An 18,109-nucleotide genomic window follows, 5' to 3' on the forward strand; every position below is an offset into this window, starting at 1 on the left:
TAACTATAGCATGCTAAAAAACGAAATACCAAACAAATGTCTTACTGTTGTTGCTAAATTATATGCAATAAAACTCGTTCGACCTCGTTTAAAAATTTCATTTCATTTATTTTGTTGTAAAGTCATGTACATAAGTAAATCCAAATGTTACAATAAAATACAAGTCAGACCATTACCAAATACAAGTCATTTAAAAATAATAAAAGCATCAAAACCGTTCGACACAAAGTGCGGAGCAAAGCTTTATCCGATTTAGCACCAAAAGTGGGTGGCGGACGAAATTATTAATTCTTCATAGCAATCGCATCTACTCTACTTATTTATTGATCTACGTTGGACATTAGATTTTAGGTATTTGAAAACTATAATACGCAATAATATTGCTATGCTTTTCAGCGATAAAGCAGGCCACTGACGAGCCTTCCAAATGGATGCCGTTACAATGGATTCATCCAAATGGACGGCATCCTAATATTAAACGTTGTACGTTTTTGACATTCACGGACCGATTTTGGATTGCAGCCACGCTATTCGGACTGTTGGAAGGCTCGTCAGTGGCCACCTTAAGACCGCCTATTGTTTATCTCTGTTTATATTTCTGTTTTCTTTTGCTATATATAGATATTTCTGTACTGTAGTACTATTTATTTACCCCCTTATTCATAAACGTTTACTAAAGTTGACAAGCCGATAATAATCGTTTGTCCCTTTCCATCATACCAATACGTCGGAAAGGGACAAACGATTATTATCGGCTTGTCAACTTTAGTAAACGTTTATGAATAAGGGGGTTATTCTGTACCAGGGTTCGGATCATGAATCTAGTATTAAACTGAATTGGGCATGAGTGGTGGGATAACTGATAGAACGGGATAGTCTTATGTATCTTTCAGTAGGAGTAGCAGCGAAAGCGCTATTATTGTTTGTCCTTGTCACAGTCTCACATTTTATTTGTTCCCCACCTTTTTTTTAGTATTGATAATGGTGGGCAACAAATGAATTCGACCAATCACAAAGCGCTATTATTGTTTGTCCTTGTCTTACATTTTATTTGTTCCCCACCTTTTTTTTAGTATTGATAATGGTGGGCAACAAATGAATTCGACCAATCACAGTGTCGCATTTGCCTATGTTTTGTCTTTGTCCCTCACGGAGGCACGCGTATACCACTTCTATAGGATGCTACTTCTATGGTTCGGATACATTTTTTGTATGGGAACGAAAACGGTATTATTTCGTTCTTTGTAAATTATTTCTTATTTATTTCATTCCTAATTGGGTAATCTAATAATACGAAACCGTAACCTAAATAAACTACTGAGTCCTGCGTTTCGAGTTTAAAATAATTCGAAAAATATGGTTATTTTACAAGTTTTTGCAAAAAAACGTTTCCGAACCCTGTTCTGTACTTAAGTTAGACACGGAACCCTCACCGCGCGAGTCCGGCTCGCACTTGTTTTAACAGCATATTTGTCCGGACTGCCAGGTTTATGGCTCCCATAAAAATAGAACCAATAAAATCTACTCAATCGACACAGATACATAAAAATACACTGAAATTAAGCGAATAAAATCAAATGTTTAATATGGTATTCCTACTTATGTTTTTAGAACTGTCAAAACGATTTGCTAATACGGAATTTATATAAACATTACATCGTGACGTCACGGTCAACTCTAGGGTTGCCAACTTTTTTTTGGTGGAATATAGTGTTTTCCAGAATAAGGCATCAAAAATATAGTACCTTTTTAGATAAAATACTAAACATAGGTGTAATTAGCATTACGCTGAGTGGGGGTCCTATTTAACGTCTATGTGTCGATATAAAATTTGTAATTTAACTGGTTGGTTGACGTAAATAAATGTATTTTCTTTCTTTCTTTCTTAATTTACGTTTGATCAAAAATATAGTATTTAAGCGTACTATATATTTTTCCAAAAATATATAGTACAGAGAGCCAAAATATAGTACAATACTATATAATATAGTACGGTTGGCAACCCTAGTCAACTCACACACTTTTTTATATTTCTATCCGATTTATTAATTTGTGTTAAAAATAACTCCTATCTGTGTTTTTCTAATAATTATCTTGTGCTTTATTTCATGCATGGTGTATAATAATTTATTTGAAATACAGTATAATAAATATTTAAGTGGGCCTTCCATACAACAAACGTGTTTTTTTGCCTTTTCTTGCGTAATGGTACGGAACCCTTCGTGCGCGAGTCCGACTCGCACTTGACCGGTTTTTTCACTAATTAATCCTAAACACTAGTGATGTACCGACTATTGATTATTGATTTGGCTAGTCTGCCAGATCATTAGTTTGTCTAAGTTCGGTTCAGATACACTTAAAAACAGTCGTTTTACCCCTTTCGTCACGCTATTCATCACATGATAGTATCGCTACAAAAAAAACCTAAGGCTATATTTCATACGATAACCGGACAATTGGATATGAGAAAGCGACCACACGGTCAATACTTTGAACACAAGTTTTCGTAAGCACCATATAGTTCGTTTTTTTAGCGTTATAAATAAGGTAAACAATCTTGATGCGTCTTTTAATTGAAAAACACATTTTAAATATAAGTTACGGCAAATATGTATTATGAATCTAATACGATCATTTATATTCTTCTGCTTTCATAAATAATAGTTACTGATTTTTAAAAAGCGTTTTTCAATTAATAGACGTGTCAAGCAAGATCGCTTACCTTCTTGCAAGTTCTTTCTAATGCTAAAAAAATTAACTATAGATAGGATTTTGGGTGAAATAGGTGAAAAGCTTATGGCAATTATTTGCAGTTTATTTCTTTTTGCCCTGTTTTTCTGTCCACCAAAATGGACTCGCCGGAAGACCAGCGCCGACTCTCGGGTCAGCATTATGCTGAGGCGAGCCCATTTCGTGGTAAACAATTTGTAATTATGTTTGTATAAAAAGCCTTGCATGTTACTTTTGTATGTACACTAAGTTTATCACGAAAAATACCTAGATGATTTATGATTTACTTATAAAGTGCCGACTAATCGCCGACTACAAATGAGGCCGGATAGTCGGCTATCCCGACTAGTCGGTACATCCCTACTAAACACATAACCCTCCTAAACGCGCCGTAATCGGTTAAAATCATCTATCCCCAATAACACAATCTTATAAAAAGTCCGAATACAAAACCTAGAGCGGTCTGGTGTGCGAGCGAGACGGCACTATACGTCGCCGTACGCGGAGGGAGGGAGCTAGAGATATAATTAAAACTTTTGTCGCCGAGGCTTTTCGAGGGAAAGGATGGGTGGAACAGAGAAGGGAATAGATACGCAATTTATGTTTTAATTTTTTAATTTATAAAAAAAAAAAACATTTTTAATACAGTTGCTCAAAAAGTGCTACTTTACGTAGCTGTTTAGCGTGCGGAAAGTTGGTTATCTCGAACTAGTGCTTTTTACTTTTCCAATTTTTTTAAATTTACACTTGTTCCAATTCACGACTACTTATTGATGAGTGTTAATATTAGTTTCCTTTAAACGTCGTAATCAGCATAAAAACCTACCGTTAATGTAATAATACGAAAAATATTAAATATTTCATATTTAATTATTTACCTCTTCATCATTATAACACGTTTATTTTTTAATATTCAATATTGAAAATTCCGTTCTTTATAAGTTGACTGAATGGAACGGAATAGCTGCCAAACGCCCATAGATATAATATACTTAAAGATGACGTCTAACCGAGCTGTCACTGTTACCACTTTTGTTTAGTGTACGATTAACAATGTTTTTCTTATTTTTTCGCAACTGTATTAAAAAACGTCGTTCGATACACGTGCGGAAATGTCATTCTTAACTCGTCCCGAGTCTTGCCACTCGCCTGCGGCTCGTGGCAAGATATCTCGGTACTCGTGAAGTAATGACATACCTTCCGCACTAGCATCGAAATGTACTATTATACTGGTACTACTTAACGAAATTAATAACTAGCGTAAATCTAAATAAAATAGGCCCCTGAGGCATTGTACCAAGAATGCTGGCGGCATTTCCTCGCTGTATCGCAATGCTGATACGTTGTGCGAGGTCGCCGCCAGCTTTTTTAATAGAGTTAGACCAAGAAATGTCTGTTTTATGTTTTAATTTAATTTTTAAAAGAGTTAGACCAAGAGAAATCTGCAGCGATTTTGATAGCCCACAGTGTAAGTACTATTTATACGTCGTAATTTCATAGAAGTTTGACGTTTAAAATAACATTTGCACTGCCTGGGCTATCAAAATCATTTGGTCTAACTCTAGAATTTTAAGGGGCCCACTGATTAACAGTCCGCCGGACGGTATCGGCCTGTCAGTTGTCCGGAACTATCAAAATTTTGTTCTGACAGGCCGATACCGTCCGGCGGACTGTTTATCAGTGGGCCCCTTTAGAGCAGTCCAGTAGTTGCTTAAATGGTCAGTTGAGTGTGATGCATAAGTGTCTCTCAGGATAGAATTAAGAATATACGTATAAGTAAATTTATATGTTTCTAATGCTAACTTAAAGGATGAGTCACGATAGATCGGGCCGTATCCGGCGCATCGTTTTCTATATAAAGTATCACGTGATCGCATATCATGACATATCTATTCCCCGCACTAAAGGTTCAAATTTCAGTGGCAAATTCTGGTATTATCATTTGTATGCTGGGCCTTATTAGGGTATAATTTTACATTCATGAGATCAGTAGGATATATCAACCAAATAAATGCTATTGGAGTGTCCGGTGGACATATAGTTAATTTTTTTAACATTAGAAAGAACTTGCAAAACGGTAAGCGATCTTGACATGTCTTTTAATTGAAAAACGCTTTTTAAATATCAAAAACTATTACTTATGAAAGCAGAAGAATATAAATGATCGTATTAGATTCATAATTGTTACATATTTGCCGTAACTTATTTTTAAAATGTGTTTTTCAATTAAAAGACACATCAAGATTGTTTACCTTATTTCTAATGGTAAAAAAAACGAACTATAACGTGACTCATCCTTAACTTGTTACTAAACAAAATGTTCACACTCCAAGTCGACTCCACAGTTTCCCCTGTCCACTTTTTACTGGAATATATTTCAATGAATTCCGTTTATACCCTCCGCTAACCGACTGCGCGGAGTTGCTCCTAAAAAACATTACCTGTATTAATATAATATTTTAATAGGTTATTGCGATTATTAAGTGCTATTTGCTACGTTTGCATTATTATTAGAGTTAGACCGTAAAAATTCTGCAGCGATTTTGATAGCCCACGCAGTGCAAGTGTCATTTTAAACGTCAAACTTCTATGAAATCATGACGTATAAATAACACTTACACTGCGTGGGCTATCAAATCCGCTGCGACTTTTATTGGTGCGACTATAATTATTATTACGATACGAGTGCGAAAAGTAGGAAAATTTGCAACGAGTAGCGATAAATCGACACGAGTTGCTAATTATCTTTTCACACGTGTATTGTACAACGTTTTTCAGTACAGTCAACTGCAATAATATGTTACTCTTCGCAAAATGTGACACGCTCTTATGGCTCTACAAATAAGATCGTGTCAGATATTTTCGCGGCCTTCGTTGTGTAACATATTATTGCAGGTGACTGTATATATGGCTTTTTTTTTTTTTATGAATGGGCTTACTCATGGCCACAGACTAGCCGAGGCGTAGACGTGGCCTACGATGGAGCGAGCTCGCCCAGAAGGTGCCTGTTCACTCTTGATTTGAAGGTTGCCGGGTTATAAGAACACGGAAATATAGACGCCGGTAAGGAATTCCATTCCTTGGCAGTGCGCATAAGGAAAGTAGAAGCAAAGCGCTTCGTGCGAATTGGTGGAATATCTACCAAGTAAGGATGGAAACCGGCCGTGCGTCTAAAAGTCCGATGGTAGAATGGGGACGGTGGTATAAGCTCGTGTAGCTCTTGGGCACACTCCCCGAAGTGCAGGCTCTTTAAATTTTCGACATAGGCACGTTTTGTGCTAATTAAGTAAATTAATTCAATCAGAATCCGGAAACTTTCAGTACGGCCCACTTACTTCGGGGTTTAACACCATTTTTAGGGTTCCGTACCTCAAAAGGAAAAACGGAACCCTTATAGGATCACTCGTGCGTCTGTCTGTCTGTCCGTCTGTCACAGCCTATTTTCTCGGAAACTACTGGACCAATTAAGTTGAAATTTGGTACACATATGTAAATTAGTGACCCAAAGATGGACATATTTTTTATATAATTCGAAGGTTCGAAGTTATTTAAGAAAATAACAAAAAAAATACTATTCCTCCCCCCCTTTATCTCCGAAACCACTGGGTCTAAAATTAAAAAAAAATACTCAAAATAGTTCTTTACCTATAGATGACAGGAAAACCTATTAGAAATGTGCAGTCAAGCATGAGTCATAAGTCCGACTCACGCTACGGAACCCTAGAAACGCTAGTCCTACTCGCAATTGGGCGGTTTTTTATAAATGTTTTTTATTAAATAAAATTAATGTGGCTAATTCCGTCATAGGGGCTATTCCGTCCACGACCGTATATTGCTTTGATTGTCAATCGTACGAAAAAAACCATATCCTTTGCTGAAACTAAAAGCAATCGCCGCTTTGTCGACGAAATTATCAAGTTGTTCGAGAAAAACGCTAGTGGACGGAATAGTCCCTATGACGGAATTATCCACATTGACCTTAAGGGCCCCACTGATTAACAGTCCGCCGGACGGTATCGGCCTGTTAGTTAAAACAAAATTTTGACAGTTCCGAACAACTGACAGGCCGATACCGTCCGGCGGACTGTTAATCAGTGGGTCCCTTTACGCGTAAGCTGACGAGCCTTCCAAATGTATGCCGTTACGCTACGTCTTACGTAGGCGAACAACGCGCGAACGCGGCGCGGCGCGGCGCGGCGAAAGCGGCCGCCGCCGCGCCGCGCCGCGCCGCGCCGCCTGACACATTCGCGTGCAAATCGCGCCGCACCGCGTTCGCAACGAGATCGCTTACGTAGGACACTTCTATGGGCATCAAAGGATTGATTTCGCCGCGCCGCGCCGCGCCGCGTTCGCGCGTTGTTCGCCTACGTAAGACGTAGCGTTACAATGGATTCATCCAAATGGACGGCATCCTAATATTGAACATTGTACGTTATTATCATTCACGGACCGATTTTGGATTGCAGCCACGCTATTTGGACTGTTGAAAGGCTCGTCAGTGGTCACCTTAAAAAACAAGGCCATACGTCATTCCATTATTAAAAATAAGCAAAAAGGCAAAAACTCATAATACCTATACCTATTTGTGTATTCATCACAATATTTAGTGACGTCATCTCTTAATTAAGTACGTTTTTAAAGAGTAATTAGCGACCTGAATTCGTCTAAAGTAACCTATTTAAAATGCAATATTATGCAATGAATGTAGGTAAAAATGAAATTTAGTTGTCTGCCTGTCTATCAATCGGAGGCAGAATTCAGTTCGATTTTCGTGTTTCGCGGTAGGCCCTGTGATGAGCATCAAAAACATATTACATGTAAAAAGATGCAAGTCTCGCAATGCAATTATTCTCATACAAAAATTAAAGATATCTTATTGATACAGTTTAACACCCCCTGGCACTGACTAAAATAACCGACTTGGGTTCACATTACATCTCAAAACATCTTTGTAGTAAAATAATTGCATTGCGAGACTTGCATCTTTTTACATCGTAATGTTTTTAGGGTTCCGTACCCAAAGGGTAAAACGGGACCCTATTACTAAGACTTCGCTGTCCGTCCGTCCGTCTGTCACCAGGCTGTATCACACGAACCGTGATAGCTAGACAGTTGAAATTTTCACAGATGATGTATTTCTGTTGCCGCTATAACAACAAATATTAAAAACAGAATAAAATAAAGATTTAAATGGGGCTCCCATACAACAAACGTGATTTTTGACCAAAGTTAAGCAACGTCGGGAGTGGTCAGTACTTGGATGGGTGACCGTTTTTTTTTTGCTTTTTTTTTGTTTTTTTTTGCATTATGGTACGGAACCCTTCGTGCGCGAGTCCGACTCGCACTTGCCCGGTTTTTGATAGTTACAATAATCTTTCCAAAAATAACAAAGAATTAATTATAATGGCATAACACAATTAGGTAAAACCGGCCCGTGTGGCGCGGGCCGCGCACATTCATTTGGAGCGAGCGGGTCACGGCGGCCACACGGGGCGGTTTCTACACTCTTTGTTCTGTGCATTACGAAAATATTTAATAATCTGTAGAATGTAGTCGTCAATAAGTTTTTGGCAAAAATTTTTGGTACAAGCTTTTATCGCTGACTGTACTTTTCTTACGACAGACAATTAATACTCATCGAGACAATTCTAAAAACCCCTAACACGATTAGGTTGCGTTGTTTCATCACAGAGTTCCTATGGCCACCTCCGGTCTCCATCATCAGATCAGCTTGATGGTACCATAATATTGCATTGTCACCCGATTTATACATGCATGCACAATTTCAGCTCAATCGGAAAACGGGAAGTGAATCAAATTTAACTTGCAAGATTTGATTACACACAGACAGACAGACAACGGTCAGGTGAAAGTAAATAAAAGCTTGTAAAAAGTAAGACAATGATGCCACTGCAATAATTTGTTTGTAAAATAGTAAACTCCTTTTCAATTCTTTTTTTTTCTTTTTTATTTTAAATATATAATGTAATTTTTGACGATCATGATGAGAAGATAAACATAATTTTGACGAATGTAGCAAATTTATAGTGTAATTTTCATCTTGAAATAAAGAAATCTAAATCTAAATCATAAATAATCACGCTAAGATAATTTATTCATTAGTAATTCTGCTCCTACTTTTTAAAAAAAGTACTTTTATTTACTTACTTTTACATAAATACAAGACGCGCTAGTCAAAAGTGGCAACATTGTCTTACTTTTTTTGGCCTTGAATTACGTTTTGCAGTATAGTTTGTATGAAAAATATACCGGTATTCGGTCCCTGCATATAGCCAATTTCATCTAAATCGTTAGAGCCGTTACCGAGATGCCCGAAATATATATATGTATGAACAAGTCTTACTCGTTAAAGGTATTAGATAGATAGATTAAAAGGGTACCTAATGTACTGTATTTAAAATAAATTATTTTACACCGTGCATGAAATAAAGGACCAGATAATTATTAGAAAGACAGATAGGAGTTCTTTTTAAACACAAGTTCTATTTAATAAATCGGATAGAAATATAAAAACTTGGGCGAGTTGACCGTGACGTCACGATGTAATGTTTCATATAAATTCCATATTAGCAAATCGTTTTGACAGTTCTAAAAATACCGCTCGCACCGTCCCACTAACCCGGGTTAATCGGTTAAACCTGGAGTTACCGTTACCAGTACAATTTGACTTTGAGTTAACGGTTTAACCGCTTAACCTCGGGTTAGTAGGATGGTGCAAATGGCCCTAAGTATTTTAATATTAATGTTCATATATTCCAGACAACATCGATCCATAGTATACATTTAACCTCTAGCCGCCCATGCGTCAAACCTTGCCAAGCAAAATGAAATCTAGATTTTGTCAACACAAAGTTCAAATTAGAATGGAACAGGAGAACTTTTAATAGGTCTTTGGGCGGCTAGAGGTTATGATAAAATTAAAAATAAAATTATTTTTAATATTAAAATGATTGCGGAACACAAACCCGCCCCGTGTGTCGCGGCCCGCGTCGTATCCATTTGGCTGAAATTGCTGTTTAGGCCGCGTACACACCAAGACACTTCTATTTATATTTACTATCGTAATCCTTTCAATTATAGTGTAGGTATGTTTTTAATTATAATTACTTACCTTTAAAGTATAGATTATTTGGTATAGAGGCTGTTTGTTATTATATACTACTTATACTAGCTTTTGCCCGCTGTGTGGAATTAGTGACAGCAGCTAAAGTAGGTATAGCGCCTCGATAATGCAATAATTTAATAGCAATCATTTAATTCGCTTTGCTTACTTCAATTATTAGGCAATTCATTAACTCTTTCAATTCCACCCCCCTTTGCACTCTCTTCAGGGATGATTTCCGTCATAAAAATTTAACTATCCTATGTCCTTCCCCGGGACTCAAACTATCTCTGATACCAAATTTCAACTAAATCGGTTCAGCGGCTTAAGAGGTAACAGACAGACAGACACACTTTCGCCTTTATAATATTAACTTAGTAAGGATATCGGGGATATAGGAAACGGCTCTAACGATTTCGATAAAATTTGCTGATATGGGGGTTTTCGGGGTCGAAAAATCCAAGCAAAGCTAGATATGGTTTTCCAAGCAAAGCATATGGTATTAGGATTTGCAATCCGGATCCGAAATGTATGAAATTATCCGGATCTAGATCCGGATCCGCGGATCTTTCCATACATTTCAGATCCGTCGTGCAAAATTTTTACTATTAAATCTACTAATAATTTCCAGCAAATCTGCGATACGTAAGTAATAATAATATTAACCACACCGTAATCCCGATAGGTACACGTATTGTACACACACCTAATAATAAAAATAGAAGCCAATGCAATCTCGACCTTATCTCAAAGTGGTAAGGTGTAATTTGGAAAGGGCGCTAAGTTCGGATTATTTGAAAAACGAACACGTCTTCAATGTGTGCGTAGGAGCGGTACACATTAGGCGGTTTTAGTTTTATTAAACAAAGTATTGTTATGTACCTATTTAGTTTTTTAAGTAGGATGTTAGGTACTAAATATCTATTTATTTAGGTAAGGTTTATTCGGGTAATTCCGAATGTCGAAAACTGTCGGATAATTCCGAAAAGAGACTTTTATTATGATTAAATTAAGGGTGATTTTCATCTGAATTTCGGAATTATCCGACATTCGGTATTACCCGAATACACCTTACTTATAAATATATTTATTGAATACTTGGAATATATAATTCTTTATTTATTTTTCTTCTTAAGTTAGGTTAATTATAATATGAATATAAAAGTAAAATATATAATTATTATTATCATTCTTTGGTCGTGCGTATGTATTTTTATTAATACATAGCTACATAATATATACAATTTAAATATGTATATAAACGCTAACTCAGCATTTTCTATATCACATCATATTATCATTATGTACGAAGATAAGTACATAATTTTATCACTTAAAGTAGTACATATCTATTATCTAGTAGGTATTTATCTTTTGAAAAACATTTTGATTCACACACAACACACCACGAAAGTCTAATTAAATACCTAGGTACTTATATTGTCATATAAATATAAAACTATGTATTACATAGGTATTTGGTCATATGTAAAATAAATACAAAAAAATATCGGAATCGAAATCAGAATTCTCACCGTTTCAGAAACAAATAAAATATGTATCTAAATACATACGTACATCTACACACAAAATACAATAATGGACTTTAAATCATTTCATTAAGGTACATTTTGTAATGGAAATTTATTGTAAGGGGAAGAATTTCCCGTACTAGAAATAACTGATTATTGATGCACCTTATACGTATAAGAATAAGGTCTATGTAATGCCACTTATTATTGGACGACGGTACTGCACTGTAATCGCTAGGTTATGTTCCAAACGCTTACATAGCTTGAGCGAATTGGGTTACAGAAAACCAGTATAAGCGCGCTTTCATATTATTCATACTAACTACACGTCTTGAGGTCACCGTAAATTGGTTTAGAACTATTCGCCCGCACTCGCGACTATCGATTAATGCACGATAATCGATTGGTGACGTCACAGAATCGAGTCAATTCAAATTTCGAACCAATGTTGTTCCGTTGCACTGGAGTTCGGTAAGCAATGTTCACGGAACCCTGACGGCCGGTACGTAAATAGAAATATCGTTATCTACCTCTCTCTCGCGCCAATATGCAACTTGCAAGAGTGATAGAGAGGCAGATAACGAAATTATGATTTTCATGTTTTGCGGTAGGCCTCTGTTGAAATCGATCAACATACTAACCTGTTCTACTGCGCTTTATTCTATTTTTACGATTAAGCATTGATATATGTACTTATTTATTGGTATAAATGCGCATTTACTTATTATGTTTTATATTAAACACTAGAGGCGGACAAAGTGCGGAAATTTCATCAATTTCACATAGATATAATAATAAAAATATATAATAATAAATAAATTTCACATAGTAATATATATGTCCATGCAATTTCATCATTAATGTCAAATTTCAAAGATAAACCTATTGCGTCATTAAAAATACTTATGAAAATACTATCTTTAAAATAGTACAAGTTAAGTACATATCTTCATTTATGTAATAAAATGAGATAAACAACAGCGAACATGAGCGTACAAAATTAGAAAACATTTTTAAATATCGAACAATGCACGTACTGGCCAGAATAACCTTTTTAAATTTTTGCTACCCAGTGCTGTCAAATTCACAAAGCTAACTTGACAGTTAGTTAGGGGTGGCACTTAAATGAAAAATTAGAAATCGTTAGCAGTCATTTCGGTCGGTTTTTGCGGAAACTCAAACCGAGTAAGCTAAAAATAAATTAACTAAAATACCGAAACAGTGGTGCAGTATATGTGGAGCGCCGACATGAAGCCGTGCCCTACAATGAGAAATATTTAAAATAATATAAAAAATAAAGTATTTTGTTTGGTTTGCCGAGGGTTTTTTGAGGGGCTACCTTATAGGGTTTTTCAAAAAAGAACTCACGTTTTGAAAGGGTCGGCAACGCGTATGTAACATCCCTGGTGCTGTACGCGTCCATAGGCTACTGAGACCGCTTACCATCAGGCGGGCCGTAAGCTTGTTTTCCACAAACGTGGTATAAAGAACTTTGTTTATTTTAAATATAAAGATGGAAATCAAGCTGATAGACCGCACTATAGTAAGCGAACATTGTAGCTTAGGGACGCTTCCAAGGGCTTTAATAACAAATGCAGGTGACATTAAAACAGTGCATCTTTGTGCACTTTGCCTATATAATTCTTTATATTTCTTCTTTTTTTTTTAGCATTAGAAAAAACTTGCAAGAAGGTAAGCGATCTTGACATGTCTTTTAATTGAAAAATGCTTTTTAAATATCAGTAACTATTACTTATGAAAGCAAAATAATATAAATGATCCTATTAGATCCATAATTGTTACATATCTGCCGTAACTTATTTTTAAAATGTGTTTTTCAATTAAAAGACACATCAAGTTTGTTTACCTTATTTCTAATACTAAAAAAACGAACTATACATACTTTAAAAAATCGATACGTACCGAGTAAAATATTAAATCAATCGAAATGAGCGGCCTATTAGTAGGTTAATTAAATTTATTCAGGCGTTAGGGGTCATCCATTAATTACGTCACACGTTTAGGGGGAGGCAAGGGGTCAAGAAAATGTGACATATTGTGACATGGGGGAGGGGGGAGACACAAACTTTGTGACGTCACTTTAACTTCATCAGTAACCGAAAATTTATTTAAATTATTTAGTTCGCTGTACATTTAAATAACAAGTTTTTAAAACGAAAATAGTTTTTAATCGTTTAATTTTCTTTCCTAAGAGGTTTTGGGTTATAAAATTACTAATATTTATATCGTCAAAAATATTTTGATAAAATATTAATAATACTTAGGTATTTACTTAATTCGATTTGGCGATTTCGTAGAAAAAATGTGACGTCACACTAGGGGGGGAGGGGTTTGCCAAATGTGACCAAGTGTGACAAGGGGGGGGGGAGGGGTAAAAAAACCTAGAAATTGGTGTGACGTAATTAATGGATGACCCCTTAGTCATAAAATTGTATAAATACAGCCTAAGGCGGTACAATTTACAAACTCGTATCGATTCAATAAGTCGTATGAAATACCTCTCATTTCTTATCTAAACGATATGTCAGCGAGATAATCGATAGGAAACTGTTGTTCATATGAAGCATGTATTTAGGGTTCCGTACCCAATATAAAATCCGTTAGTACTTAAACTGCAAAACGTAATTCAAGACCAAAAAAAGTAAGACAATGTTGCCACTCCAATAATTTGTTTGTTAAATAGTAAATTCATTTTGATAAATAATCACGCTAAGATAATTTATTTATTAGTAATTTTACTTCTACGATCCAAATAAGCACTTTTATTTACTTATTTTTACATAAATACAAGACGCGCTAGTAAAAAAGTGGCAACATTTTCAACTTTTTTTGGTCTGAATTACGTTTTGCAGTATAGTGAGTTATTTGTGAAAATTTAAAATGTATACTTTGACGCATGTCTCTGACAAAAACACAGTTATTTTGTAACCAATTCAGTCGTAATTAGAGTGAGAGAGATAGATGCACGCAATGCAAACATCGGTATTCGCGGTAGGCCCCCAGTTCTGTTGATAGTAGGCGACCAACGTAGATTATGGATGCTATGATGTATGCCCATGTTATCATTCACTTGTTATTGTGTCTTCATTATAGTTTGTGATAGACAAATTCAAACTTATTTATTAAAGAATACGGTACTGTTGTAGTAGTGTAGACTTTTTTCAATTAAACTAATGAAGAAACCAGAATAATGTATACCGGGTGTGGCCTGTAACACGAGCAAATAATTAAAACATAGATTGTACTCCTGAAACGGTGACACTTTTGTAAAACAACTTTTAAAAATTATGAAGTATTTAGACTCCCTATTTTTCATACAAAATAAATATTATCTTCAATGGACGCCATCGCCACGCCATATCATTGTGATTGACGTTGCTTGTCACGCCTTAAACATAACAAAATTCGCAATACATTGCGTCTTAGAATAAACTTTAAAGTGTATTAAAAATCATACCACAAGTTATTTTTAAAAGTAGCTGAACAAAATAAATGTTGGTCAGTATGAGGAGTATAGCCTACAGTTAAATTTTTTGCTCATATTACAGGCCACACCCGGTATAAAATTAATTGACCAGTTAATAGATTGACAATTAAACAATAAAGTAAAAACAATATAATTACAAAACAAAGCACAAAACGTAAATTGCATTGTTAGCATTCGTAAACTGTGTAATTTGGACAGTTTTAAAAGAATCTCACGTCCATCCGTTTACTGTGCCAATCATTTATATTTACGTAAAAAATGTATACATGTACGTGTGGCTGTGTGGGTTGGCGCAGGGCCGCCATCTTCTATCGACGGGTTAAGATTAAAATTATTGAATGATGTTCAATTCGGATTGATTTTTGCAAAGTGATTGATTGAAATATGTTTTTTATTTGGAATTTCTGATAGCAACAATGGTATGATAGGTGTTAAAGAATTACTTTATAAATTTAGGTATTAATATATATTTCAAGAAGTTAATCAATACCTACATTAAGTTTATTTATTTATTTACGTGCACATTATTAGTATCGTGAAAAAAAATTTTACCAACTTTTTTCTGCAGTAGGATAATGAACTAGTAGAACAAAGGAAAGATGAATAGAAATGTTTTATCAACCTAATGCCTACTATTAGAAAATTTAGAAACCGCAAAACCGTAATTTTTTGTATGGCATATTTTAGGGAAAATGTCAAATATGTATGTAAAGCTAATTTTTTTTACTCCGATTAGGTTATTGTTTGTTAAATTTATAAAGATTGATTTATTATACATATTTAGTAGAAGTTAGAAAATAGGCACAAAACTAATTTATTTTCAGTCCTTGACGCGGGTCTTACGTAATACTTAATAAAAAATATCCATTTTAATTTATACAGATCATTAATAATTTACGCATACTTTTCTACATGAAATAAAAGGCATATCAAACATCTAAACTGAAAATGGTTATAATAATTAAAAAAAATAAACGGCTTTGTTTCCAAAAACGCCAGTGGTAGCCCTAGGATCGTGCGAGCGGGCAAGAAAATACGGAGCATTTCGAACAGATACGGCCCGAGCCCGCTCAAAGATGGCCGCGTCCCTGCCGCAGCGGAAGCGAAGCGCGCGTGTTTCGGATATTTTTGTTAACCCATCGCCATATTGTTTTTATTGTCTCCAATAATCATAATTAGAATTTACAAACAACCATTTGTTATACAAACACGATATAACAATTAAAAGTACGCGCACCGATTACGTAGTCATGGCGTAGTTTTTTTTTTAAAGACAGATTGTGACATTATGCCACCGTATTCAGTATTGTTATTTGTTATTTGAAATTATCTGAAATCGATCTAGCGTATAGTGAACAGGTTTGGTGTAGTGTTGTGCTAAAAATAAGGGGTTGATAAACCGTTAGTACTTACTGTGTTTAAAATTAGTGCATATTTTAAGCTCATGTGGTAATGGAAAGCTAATTATTGTGTTGTGACTAATTAACTTTCTCCGATTTGTGATGTGCTAGTGATTTGTCATTTGTCTGGATTTGCAAAAATGGATAAACCCTCGTTTAAGGTGAGTGAAACGTTTACTTTTTTAACTCGAATCGATGATGTCCGGTTGCTAAAACAATTATCGATATTAATTACAATTTGATTTAACCTTGATAGAATGAAAGCCGATAGAATTTATGTGTCCGTTTTAAACATAAGCATTAATAATTTTGTCTATGAATTAAAAAAAATGGCAGCGTTCCATTTTCATTACCTTGCTTACGTCATATGCCTACTTACTTAGTTATAAAAAAAAACATCACAATTGATTTGATTTTGGGATCGATTGTTTTTTTTAAACCCTAAAGTGAAATAGGGTTGGCATTATGGCATTAAAGAGTAATTATAGTCGACTCGAACCCCGCCGCTGTTCTCCGTATCACCGCTAGTGTTGTGATCACGCCGGCCGATTATCGATATCGATGTTTTGATATTTCGTTATTTTTGTGCAAAATGATTGTTTAGCAGTTTATCTTGTTATTTATTAGCGAATTAGCATATACATATTATGTAAACTACATGAGTACGTGACATTACAAACGAAAATGTAAACATGAAATGATATATCGTGGGAATGGTTGCCAATATTAAAGTAATTAATGATTTCTCATTAGTAATGGTTTTACTTTTCCAATGGCCGTGTCCTTCGTGAATCGTGGCGCATTGATCGTTCACGCCTCAGTTAATAATAATATAATCTATCCGCAGACTGGTGCAGTGTTGCCAGGGCTCTGGAGTCCTAAGTTACGTTTCGTTTCCCTAAAAGTCACGATTTTGCTGCTTAAGTCACATTTTTATATTATTGTATTGTATCGGTAGGTATAGCTGGTCAAGCAAATCTTGTCAGTACAAAAAGCCGCGAAGTTCAAATTTTCTATGAACGATATCCCTTTGCACCTACATTTTTCAAATTTGACGCCTTTTTCTACTGACAAGATCTGCTTGACCAACTTTAAATCGATTTTCAGATTCAGAAAATAATATACTTGGTCAAGCAGACCTTGTCAGTAGAAAAAGGCGGCAAATTTGAAAAATGTAGGCGCGAAGGGATAGCGTTTCATAGAAAATTTGAATTTCGCGCCTTTTTCTACTGACAAGGTTTGCTTGACCAAGTATATATTTCATAAAAAATCTACTAACTTTATATGATTTTTCTTTTTGAAACACACATTTTCATACTTAATGCTATTTGTGATCGATTTCATGAATTTTAAGGCGTATCCAGACTAGTCAATTTTTCGCCAATCTGATTAAATTGCCCGATCGAATCAGGACGTGCGGACGCAAACGCCAATTTGGCTCGCCGAATTAAATCGCCGATTATGACCGATATTACCGATAAAACGGAGTACGGGCGCAAGAATACCAATTTGTGACGCCAGTATTTTCTTTTTGGGGCATTTTTTCAATTTAGGGGTACTAATATTAATATCACCATAATTCTATTGATATTTTTGTTCCTGAAAATAATCAATTCTACCAGCAAAATTTGCACTTGATTACTTTGCCTCACATGTGGATAAAATGCAACTTTCTTATCAGTTTTTGAACAATCACGAGAGCCTTTAAGCGGTATCCAGACGGGATGAACAAATCGACTGATTTGATCAGAAATAAAATTGGCGTCAATCTCCGATTTAAGGCGTATTCAGATTAGTCAAATTTTCGCCAATCTGA

General features: G+C 35.3%; 2 protein-coding genes across 2 annotated transcripts in view; both read left to right on the plus strand.

The window, feature by feature from the left end:
- Positions 1-18,109, plus strand: part of LOC134676438 (zinc finger protein 808-like) — a 359,726-nt gene that overhangs the window by 244,832 nt on the left and 96,785 nt on the right. The gene's annotated exons all lie outside the window — the stretch shown is intronic.
- LOC134676356 (AT-rich interactive domain-containing protein 5B-like) overlaps positions 15,846-18,109 on the plus strand; it is an 81,549-nt gene continuing 79,285 nt past the window's right edge. The window contains exon 1 of the mRNA XM_063534713.1: positions 15,846-16,454. Within this exon, the coding sequence (XP_063390783.1) occupies positions 16,434-16,454 (21 nt within the window). The 5' untranslated portion in view covers positions 15,846-16,433. The remainder of the gene's footprint in view (positions 16,455-18,109) is intronic.

The sequence above is a fragment of the Cydia fagiglandana genome, chromosome 24, assembly GCF_963556715.1.
Source record: "Cydia fagiglandana chromosome 24, ilCydFagi1.1, whole genome shotgun sequence".
NCBI classification, from domain to species: Eukaryota; Metazoa; Arthropoda; class Insecta; order Lepidoptera; family Tortricidae; genus Cydia; species Cydia fagiglandana.